Source organism: Electrona antarctica, assembly GCF_951216825.1.
Source record: "Electrona antarctica genome assembly, chromosome: 18".
NCBI classification, from domain to species: domain Eukaryota; kingdom Metazoa; phylum Chordata; class Actinopteri; order Myctophiformes; family Myctophidae; genus Electrona; species Electrona antarctica.
The window spans coordinates 2,673,105-2,685,025 of record NC_136799.1 but is presented as its reverse complement, the minus strand read 5'-3'; the positions used below and the strand labels follow the sequence as shown (position 1 = coordinate 2,685,025).

The window sequence follows — 11,921 nt, the reverse complement described above, 5'->3', positions numbered from 1 at the left end:
CTTTATGGAGGTTAGGGTCCAAACTTTGGAGCAGTACAGCAGGATCAATAATGTGATGGTGTCAGGTCTAGGCATTGAACCCCGGTGATACGCTCGGGCGGTGTCCGCAAACAAAGAGGGGGAGAGCGGTGAGCTTGATGACAGAGCAACAAGTGGCTGCTTTTCTACAGTCAAAAGGGATTTCACTGGACTGTAACACCATCAAGGCGACAAACCAACAACACTGATATTGCAAAAATAGCACACTACCTCAAGAAACAAGGTAAAATAAGAAACACTTGGTTTTTCATCAATTTAAATGGGACCCCTGAAGATGCAAAAGTGGTGCTCATCAGAAACATCGAGGATCTGGATAATTATTCTGAGCTACCATGATCTATAGTGTACTGTATCCTGGACTGAGACGTGATAGGACTGTAATCCACACAATATTGGACACAATAATATAACTTAAGGTGATGGCAGTCTGAGTCACCTAACTCAATGGTTAAGACTATGAACAAATGAAACTGAATACATTTAGTAGAAGCCCCAGGAGGCGTCCTCGTGGACCCCCTTATTTTTGAGTGGTGTAAACCTACAACTGGCTTTGTTAGTTTACGTGTCTGTTCGTACCAGGCTTTGTTAGTTTATGTGTCTGTTCGCACCCAAAAATTAGCATCGTTGCTATGGTCACCCAGTTCACAATGTGATTTCATTACGTCAGACCACAGTTGATCAGTCTATATAAGACCTTACACCACTCAGTTCACACGGGTGTGATTTATTTTTCTAGTTTGGATTTTTGGGATCCATAGAACCTCTAATATACAGATTTTGATGATCCCAAGAACAAAAATGGCCCAAAGTGTGTTTTTTTTCAATGTTTTATTACCCCTATGAGACCTGCCAAATTGCTGTCTGGAACACCGGCGAGACTGTCTTTCAGAGACTGTGACACGCTCAAATTTAGAGATAGACCAAAGATAGAGATACCATTTGATTCTAGACAACCTCAGGTTTCCAATGGGACCAACCTTGTTATGCCACCTTGTCGGGAAGGGGGGTAAATACCTAATTGATTCAAGGTTTGACTACATTTTGGCGAGAGAAAAACAGCCATAGTAATTTTCCAAAAGGTCCCTTTAGCTGTCACTTCAATATATGTGAATGGAAAGGGTTACATGGATACCTTCAAGCCTCCCCTGTACAGACATGCCAAATGTATGCCAATCTCATGGTTTTGGGCAAGAACCATGCCGTTTTCTACATACAGTACAAATGTGTAATTTCTGCCTATTGTAAAAACGAGACCACTTTACTGTATCTATAGCTGTATGAGACCACTGTACTGTTTCTATAGTTGGATGAGACCACTGTACTTTATCTATAGCTGCATGAGACCACTGTACTGTTTCTATAGTTGGATGAGACCACTGTACTTTATCTATAGCTGCATGAGACCACTGTACTGTTTCTATAGTTGGATGAGACCACTGTACTTTATCTATAGCTGCATGAGACCACTGTACTGTTTCTATAGTTGGATGAGACCACTGTACTTTATCTATAGCTGCATGAGACCACTGTACTACATCTAGATACCACTGCACTGTATCTAGACCACTGTACTGCATCTATAGCTGCACAAGACCACTGTACTGTATCTAAACCACTGTACTGCATCTATAGCTGCACAAGACCACTGTACTGTATCTAAACCACTGTACTGTATCTAGACCACTGTACTGCATCTATCTGTATGAGACCACTGTACTGTATCTAAACCACTGTACTGCATCTATCTGTATGAGACCACTGTACTGTATCTAAACCACTGTACTGCATCTAGACCACTGTACTGCATCTATCTGTATGAGACCACTGTACTGTATCTAAACCACTGTACTGCATCTATCTGTATGAGACCACTGTACTGTATCTAAACCACTGTACTGCATCTATCTGTATGAGACCACTGTACTGTATCTAAACCACTGTACTGCATCTATCTGTATGAGACCACTGTACTGTATCTAAACCACTGTACTGCATCTATCTGTATGAGACCACTGTACCGCATCTAGACTACTGTGCTGCATCTATAGACATCTGAATTGTATCTATAAACCACTGTACTGCATATTATATAGACCATTGTACTGCATCTATAGACCCCATACATTGACCACTGCATATAGATCACTGTACTGCAGGCCAGGCTCAGCTGCCACTAAAGACCAGACAGAAGGAATTTGTCTTTAATACAGATTGACAAATATCCATTGACTGGGCAGCTCTATGTGTAGGGGGCTAGGGGCAAGATATTTCACAGCCTGGAACAGCTTGCCCCCAGTGGGAGGCAGTCACTGCGAAGGCTCGGTAGATGAAGTTCTGTGGTCTACATATCCACTAGAGTGGTCTACTGATGCACTAGAGTGGTCTAAACATGCACTAGAGTTGTCTAAACATGCCCTAGAGCGGTCTAAACATGCACTAGAGCGGTCTAAACATGCACTAGAGTGGTCTAAACATGCACTAGAGTGGTCTAAACATGCACTAGAGTGGTCTAAACATGCCCTAGAGTGCTCTACTGATGCACTAGAGTGGTCTACATTGAATAAAACACACTTTGGGCCATTTTTGTTCGTGGGATCATCAAAATCTGTATATTAGAGGTGCTATGGATCCCAAAAATCCAAACTAGAAAAAAAACAAGGGGGGTGCACGTGGACGCCTCCTGGGGCTTCTAGTAATTGGATTACAGTGATCACAGCATACTTGACATGGAGAGGGATATTGACTTTCTTACTTACGCCTATAGCCCCGTGGCATCCCGTTCCTGCATGCCGTGCAGGGTCCTACTAGCCTGGTTAATAAACCAGACCGAATCAGCCGTTGGCAAAAAAAAGTTGCCTACCAGCGGATTTCGGTCTGGCGAGGCTCAGTAGCACACCTCTTTCCTACAATCGAGAACAGGTCGGACCAATCGGGACACGGTATGCAATATGGGCGGGCTTTGGTACAGTGACGTTCAATGCTTGAGACTTTTGACTGACAGTAGCTCTGACCAATTGCGTCAAAGAGAAAATGTTCCCCGGGAAATGAAATCCAAGTGGAGCCAGCCCAGACTGATATACCGCGACAGTGTTGTGTGATATTAGTCTGGCTTATTAGCCAGGCTAGGGTCCTACATCCCGGTCCTACAGTAGGACCCAGACATTGAATTATTCTCCAACATTATTAGCACTTGCAAATATTACATTACTGAAACATAATCACAACATCACACCAGATGTAAAGTTATCAATTATCCACATAAACAGTAGACACGTATACACAAACTTCAAATGCATTAAGACATTTTTACACTCATTCTCACAACCATTCAATATCATTTCTGAAGTACTTTCTGAATCTGACTTTTAAGATGGATGTCTATGAACTTGCTAATAACTAGAATTCGACCGGCCTTCGGCTGGTCTCACTCTAGCGCCGAGTCTCGCCATCCAGGTGGCCAGTTTTCTGTACCATTCTGCACTGTACCATACTGTACTGTACTGTATTGTTCCATACTGTGCTGTGATGTGCTGTACTGTAGCAGACTGTACTGTACTGCACTGTACTGTACTGTAGAAGACTACTGTACTGTACTGTACTGTACTGTACTGTGCCATACTGTGCTGTGATGTGCTGTACTGTAGCAGACTGTACTGTACTGTACTGCACTGTACTGTACTGTACTGTAGCAGACTGTACTGTACTGCACTGTACTGTACTGTAGCAGACTACTGTACTGTACTGTACTGTGCCATACTGTGCTGTGATGTGCTGTACTGTAGCAGACTGTACTGTACTGTACTGCACTGTACTGTACTGTAGCAGACTACTGTACTGCACTGTACTGTACTGTAGCAGACTACTGCACTGTACTGTACTGTAGCAGACTACTGTACTGTACTGTACTGTAGCAGACTACTGCACTGTACTGTACTGTAGCAGACTACTGTACTGTAATGTACTGTACTGTGCTGTGCTGTGCTGTGCTGTGTTGTAGCAGACTGTACTGTGCTGTACTGTAATGTACTGTACTGTACTGTGCTGTACTGTAATGTACTGTACTGTACTGTACTGTGCTGTACTGTAATGTACTGTACTGTACTGTGCTGTACTGTACTGTACTGTGCTGTGCTGTGCTGTGCTGTGCTGTGCTGTGTTGTAGCAGACTGTACTGTAATGTACTGTACTGTACTGTGCTGTACTGTAATGTACTGTACTGTACTGTACTGTGCTGTGCTGTGCTGTACTGTACTGTACTGTACTGTACTGTACTGTGCTGTGCTGTGCTGTGCTGTGCTGTGCTGTGCTGTGTTGTAGCAGACTGTACTGTACTGTACTGTACTGTACTGTACTGTGCTGTACTGTACTGTACTGTACTGTACTGTACTGTACTGTACTGTACTGTACTGTACTGTACTGTACTGTGCTGTACTGTACTGTACTGTACTGTACTGTGCTGTGCTGTGCTGTGCTGTGTTGTAGCAGACTGTACTGTACTGTAATGTACTGTACTGTACTGTACTGTACTGTACTGTACTGTGCTGTGCTGTGCTGTGCTGTGTTGTGTTGTAGCAGACTGTACTGTACTGTACTGTACTGTACTGTACTGTACTGTACTGTACTGTACTGTGCTGTACTGTGCTGTACTGTACTGTGCTGTGCTGTACTGTACTGTACTGTACTGTACTGTACTGTACTGTACTGTACTGTGCTGTGCTGTGCTGTGCTGTGCTGTGCTGTGCTGTGTTGTAGCAGACTGTACTGTACTGTAATGTACTGTACTGTACTGTACTGTGCTGTGCTGTGCTGTGTTGTGTTGTAGCAGACTGTACTGTACTGTACTGTACTGTACTGTACTGTACTGTACTGTACTGTACTGTGCTGTGCTGTGCTGTGCTGTGTTGTAGCAGACTGTACTGTACTGTAATGTACTGTACTGTACTGTACTGTACTGTGCTGTGCTGTGCTGTGCTGTGTTGTGTTGTAGCAGACTGTACTGTACTGTACTGTAGCAGACTACTGTACTGTACTGTACTGTAGCAGACTACTGTACTGTACTGTACTGTACTGTACTGTACTGTGCTGTGCTGTGCTGTGCTGTGTTGTGTTGTAGCAGACTGTACTGTACTGTACTGTAGCAGACTACTGTACTGTACTGTACTGTAGCAGACTACTGTACTGTACTGTACTGTACTGTACTGTACTGTACTGTGCTGTGCTGTGCTGTGCTGTGTTGTAGCAGACTGTACTGTACTGTACTGTACTGTGCTGTGCTGTGCTGTGCTGTGTTGTAGCAGACTGTACTGTACTGTACTGTACTGTACTGTACTGTACTGTACTGTACTGTACTGTACTGTACTGTACCGTAATGTGCTGTGCTGTGCTCTACTGTACAATAGTTTACCGTGCTGTAGTGTACTGTACTGTACCATACTGTGCTCTACTGTACAATATTATACGTGTGTGTGTGTGTGTGTGTGTGTGTGTGTGTGTGTGTGTGTGTGTGTGTGTGTGTGTGTGTGTGTGTGTGTGTGTGTGTGTGTGTGTGTGTGTGTGTGGTGCGTGCAGTGGAATGGGGTGTGGCCTAAATTGTGATGCAATTTGCATCACTGTGAAATGTTGCGCAATTATATGGTTTTTCATGCAAATGCAAACTGTACAGTAATTATGACAGTTGCATGGATGCAAAGTAGTGCGTTATGTCTGGACAGGCATGCCGGTGGTGTTGTGCATGGTGAGATGTGGGCAAACGGTGTGGTTTGGTAGGAGAAGGCGGAGAAAGGCAGCCGGATAAACGGGGTGCGTGGGTTTTAATTAGGGTGGCAGGATAGACTGGGCAAGGATGGAGGGGTAGCAATATATGAGGATGCAAACTTTAATTTTAAGATTTGTCACAGGTGGTTATTAACCTTCCTGTCCTGAATGTATTACAATTGAGATCTTTATGGAAAATAAGAGACATGTCTTAATCAGTTGTGTATAGAGTGTCGCAGTCCCGCCTCCTACCCTGGCCCAGGAAATGAAACCCAATGCATTTCCCTCATAGACATTTTTTAAAGTATTTATTTAAAGACGGTTACGCCGCGGACAAAGCCAACTCGAGTCGTGACAACTCATGACAACACAAACAATATTTTGGACCAAACAAATAATTACAAAGAAGAAAAACAACAAAAAAAGTGTTGTAACCTGCCGTTTTTTTCTTCTTTCTAATTATTTGTTTGGTCCAAAATATTGTTTGTGTTGTCATGAGTTGTCACGACTCGAGTTGGCTTTGTCCGCGGCGTAACCGTCTTTAAATAAATACTTTAAAAAATGTCTATGAGGAAAATGCATTGGGTTTCATTTCCTGGGCCAGGGTAGGAGGCGGGACTGCGACGCTCTATACCGGATTCAAGTATTGATAATTTTAGGGATTGGATGGAAGACATGTTTACAAGAACCTGTCATATAAATATTTTGTGGAGATATTGATTTATTTAAATAGAGATGCCCCGATACTGTATCGGTATCGGGAAAAGTATCGGATCGGCCCTTATTTGTCATATCGGATCATATCGGTATCGGTGAATATGCCAATCTAACCACCAATCCGACACAGGGGTAAGGGTTTGACACTATGGCAGGTAAATAAATTGTTGGGACATGTCGAGTTTGCTTTGGAGTTGCCCAAACTTCACACACTAAGGTTCTGTGACCATCCTCTGGCAAGGATGTTTTGATGATTGATTTGACCTCTATGGACCCTTTATAAAAGATTTAGCCCCCAGGTCTCTCGCAAAAATCCCAGCATTTTTTGCTAGAGGGCCAAATTCAAAATGGCGTCCGGCGCCATAGCCGAAAATGAACTTTTGATCTAGATGACCTAGAATCATGTATGAAGACACTTTTCCATACAAGTCAAGCATGAGGAATTTTAATCATAAGACCTCGTTTTGGCCCCGAAATTCAAGATGGCATCCAGTACAGTGAAAACATTACTAAACACAACATGAGATCACAACACTGGTATCGGTATTCGGTATCGGCTAACACAAAAATGGAGGTATCGGAAGCGAAGTGTATTGGGACAACCCTAATTAAAAATCTTAAAAGTTGGATTTTTTTTAGACGCAATACATTGTGTGAACCTACTTCCCTCAATTGACTCACTTGACTAGACCCAGTAGAACTACCACAGACATAATGACTGGGTGGGGTCTTGCATCATTCCAAGTAGGCCAGTGTCCAATGGGCACCGCTCCAGTGGTTCCAAAACATGATAATAGTCTAGTTATTTTTGAGGGGCAGCTTTTCGTCCCGTCACGTCTCACAATTCCCATTGACAATGAAAGGAGAAATTACATCATAATTATGTGCCTGAAATATGACGTAAATTTGTGGCAACACAAACATTGAATGCCATTGACAATGAAAGGAAAATGTACAGCATATGACAACAATCACAATCACACAAATGCAGTTGTCATCTTACATTATCATGGTGAAAAGATGAGTTTTAAAAAAAACATTGTATCATCATGGTTAAAAGTAACATAAGTTGACAAATTCATTCATGAAGTAGGCCTATATTAATTTTTGTATTGGATGATGTACGTCGGAGGCCCCCCTGGGGGGCGGCTCCAAGCCGACCGCAGCTTAAATAGGTGAAAAATCAACTGCGACGGAACGGGCTGCGATGCGATTATTGTTTCTTAAAAAAAAACACTGCCTAGCGCGAGGCCTCGCATGCGCGAGGCCCTGTGCGGCCGCACCATTCGCACTACCCTTAAAGCGGCCCTGCACAATGGTTAGGTGCCCACTTCCTGCACCCTTTTGTAATATGAAATGCCACTGAATTCGTAATGCTTTGCATCTGTCTAGTCATATCCTCACATATTTTGTGAAGGGTTAGGACCATACCCTATGGAGGGTATGGTCATACAGACTATGTTCCTCTCCCTCCTCATCAGTCTCTTCGGGCTAGTCTAATGTGGAGTTGGATGATCCAGCCATCATCGTGGTGAGGCCTCCTGGAGACCATGGCCGGGACCATGGCCGGACACTATGTTCCAAATAGTCTGTGTTGGTGAAAGGTCATGACAGGGCTGTCTTAGACAGCTACGAGTTCTTTGCTACTCTGGCATCCAAGGAGCTTGGTATTACACTCGGCAAGGTTTTCAAAACCTCCCAAGAACATTGAGAGGCTTACACTTTTGAAGTCGATCCACAGCGTGAGATGAGGACTGCATCGAGCCTTCTCATATAACAGGCGAGTTTATCTCAAATTCATGCAGAGGAATCTACCAGAAGGCGTTGCCATCGAGGTTTCCAAGACCGCTATGGAGAAGATTCCTTAACACATTATGGAACCCTGAGAGTGGGACCCCAGTGCGTTGCATTGCAGGCTGCACAACGGCAAATACGACCACCGGCTCCGAAGCAACAGAAGAAGGTATCGCTAGGCGATTCCTTTTCACGCGCCCGCCGTGGGTGCAACGTCTATGTACACACGCGGTGGCTGGATCTGGAGGCGGACGATCGAGCCATCATCGAGGTGAGGCTTCCTGGAAACTATGGCTATGCGGCAGAGGAGGATCTGGATGACACAAATTAAGGTTTCATTGGATTTTCAGAGATTGAGATGTTTCAGAGATTGAGATGGCCATATTAACAAATAAACAATCGTGATGAAGATCACGGAATAAAATGGAGTGAGAAAGAGAGCCTTGTCCTACAGTCCAGAGTATGTGGAGTCGAGCTGGTATCAGTGGTGGGAGAAGGAGGGATTCTTCTGTCCAGAAATTCAGGACAAACAAGCACATGCTGTGGATCAATCCTTCACTCTGTGTATCCCTCCACCAAATGTTACTGGTACTCTGCATCTTGGCCATGCCCTGACGGTAGCTATAGCAGACACATTGGTTCGATGGAGGAGAATGCAGGGCTACAGAGGTCGCTGGGTACGTTGTTGTGACCATGCAGGAATCGCTACACAGACCGTGGTAGAAAGGAGACTGCTCAGGGAACAAGGGAAGCAGAGGCGAGATCTCAGCAGGGATGACTTTTTACAGGATGTGTGGAAATGGACACCACACAGCAAGATGTTGAGGACTTTGTCAGAGTGATGCAGATTAAAAGTGAAGTTTGCACTTTATTGATTCCAAATTAGGAATAGGAAAATGTGTTCAACTATCGATGATTCCAAGATTTATGAGATGTACAAGTCTGGGGAAATATAACCACATTGGATTCAGAACATGGACTTACAATGTGTTGGTGAGCAACCAAAGCAAGTCTCCTGAACCCCTGCCCCACTCACCTACCTCTGGGGGATCCTGTAAGGCAAGTCGGGAAGCTCTAATTTATTTAACATATTGGAGAGTGTGAGCAGATTAAATACTCATATATAGGCTTTGAAAGAGGAGCAACACATGGTGGGGCAGACATGATGGACTTAAAGATGGGCAGCGGCTCAGATGGCAAACCCAAACACACAAGGTAAGAATGATTCCTGTCCTATGTTCACAGTAATTTACAGTTTTCAATTGCTTGATTAAAGCCGTATGAATAAATTACATTACTGATAAGTTACTACGTTAACTTTTACTTCTTCACTGAACTTTTGCAGGTCCATACAGGCGAAACAAACTAGCACATGCTGTGGATCAATCCTTCACTCTGTGTATCCCTCCACCAAATGTTACTGGTACTCTGCATCTTGGCCATGCCCTGACGGTAGCTATAGCAGACACATTGGTTCAATGGAGGAGAATGCAGGGCTACAGAGTTCTCTGGGTACGTTGTTGTGACCATGCAGGATCGCTGCACAGACCGTGGTAGAAAGGAGACTGCTCAGGGAACAAGGGAAGCGGAAGCGAGATCTCAGCAGGGATGACTTTTGACACGATGTGTGGAAATGGACACCACACAGCAAGATGTAGCGGAGGAGGATCTGCTCGCTACCACAGCATATTTGGAAGATGCTGGAGCGGGTGGCGGCTGATCCAACCACCACCCAATGGAAGGCCATTTGTGGCTTCTCTGTGAGGTCCACAGAGGGGAGAACATTACTATGGAGGGTAACATCATACAGACTGTGTTCCTCTCCCTCCTCATCAGTCTCTTCGGACTAGTCTTAATATTCAGATGAGGAGCAATCTACTCCCAGATGTAAACATTATAAAAAGGCTCTGCCTTTCGAAAGACAGCAGCATGAAAGACAGCAGCATGACCAGTGCATTGCATTGCAGGCTGCACAATGGAACCTAAGGACACCGGCTCCGAAGCAAGGTATCGCTAGGTGATTCCTTTTCACACGTCCGCCATGGGTGCAACATCTATGTACACACGCAGTGGCTGGATCTGGAGGCGGATGATCGAGCCATCATTGAGGTGAGGCCTCCTGGAGACCATGGCTACGCGGCAGAGGATGATCTGGATCAGACAAATCAAGGTTTTATTTTTACGCAAAAACGAACATTGCTCCAAGTTTCAGAGATTGAGATGGCCATATTAACAAATAAACAATAGTGATGAAGATCACGGATTAAAATGTAGTGAGAAAGAGAGCCTTGTCCTACAGTCCAGTGTATGTGGAGTCGAGCTGGTATATGTGGTAGGAGAAGGAGGGATTCTTCTGTCCAGAAATTCAGGACAAACAAGCACATGCTGTGGATCAATCCTTCACTCTGTGTATCCCTCCACCAAATGTTACTGGTACTCTGCATCTTGGCCATGCCCTGACGGTAGCTATAGCAGACACATTGGTTCAATGGAGGAGAATGCAGGGCTACAGAGTTCTCTGGGTACGTTGTTGTGACCATGCAGGATCGCTACACAGACCGTGGTAGAAAGGAGACTGCTCAGGGAACAAGGGAAGCAGAGGCGAGATCTCAGCAGGGATGACTTTTTACAGGATGTGTGGAAATGGACACCACACAGTAAGATGTTGAGGACTTTGTCAGAAGGATGAAGATAAAAAGTGAAGTTTGGCAACTCAAAAACACAAGGTAAGAATGATTCCTGTCCTATGTTCACAGTAATTCACAGTTTTGAATTGCTTGATTAAAGCCTTATGAATAAATTTCATTACTAATAAGTTACTTTTACTTCTTCACTCAACTTTTGCAGGTTCATACAGGCGGGACAGGGACCTAAACAAAATGGTTGAGGATGGTGACAGGCTACCCTCCCAGTTTCCGTCCTGAGATATAATGTCAGGCTTTTCGCCAGATGCCGAGTGACCTGCTCCGTCTATACCCCACGTTGGCTGACTTCATACGTAACAACTTAAATCTAGTTACGTTATTATTATTATTATTATTATTAACTTTCAAATCTGTTATTTGCTTCAATATCACTGAGCAACGTGGGAATTAAATGAAATGGGCCATGTGTAGCTAAAGCTCTTCCTCTGTAATTTTTGTGTATTTGAAAAGTTCATTGTAAACATTTGAAAACTTGTGAAATGAGACATTCTGAATACATTTTTACTTTTGATACTTTATACATTTTGATGCTGGTATTTTTGTACTTTCACTCACATAAATGTTGAATCCCGGACCTACTTGTAATATAGTATTTATTGAAGTATTGAAGTGGTTCTGAAGGTATAGGGTTAATGGTATGTGTCCGCTCTTTGATTGGGTTGAACCCACTGTTACCCACCCATGTTGAGCTCAGAGCACCTTTAAGCTTGCTGTTTGGTTTGTTCCTTCCTGCTAACGCATTTTGACATAAGTTAACATTGAACAACACTCTTCTGAGGTGTCAGCTTTTTGTAAACGCTAACTTTTAGTTTAGGTTAAACTCGAGCATAGTCAGGTCAGATTACATTTATGTTGTCATTTTTTATTTTAGAATAGAATAGTTGATGATTAAAACAAAATCATTGGTTTACA

At 43.7% G+C, this 11,921-nt stretch overlaps 1 protein-coding gene across 1 annotated transcript in view; it reads right to left on the bottom strand.

Moving 5' to 3' along the window:
* Positions 1 to 8,494: 8,494 nt before the first annotated feature.
* Positions 8,495 to 11,921, bottom strand: part of LOC306942680 (uncharacterized protein) — a gene marked incomplete at both ends in the record, with an annotated part of 36,529 nt that continues 33,102 nt past the window's right edge. The window contains 2 exons of the mRNA XM_079528689.1: positions 8,495 to 8,617; positions 9,854 to 10,062. Coding sequence (XP_079384815.1) covers positions 8,495 to 8,617; positions 9,854 to 10,062 — 332 coding nt within the window. The remainder of the gene's footprint in view (positions 8,618 to 9,853; positions 10,063 to 11,921) is intronic.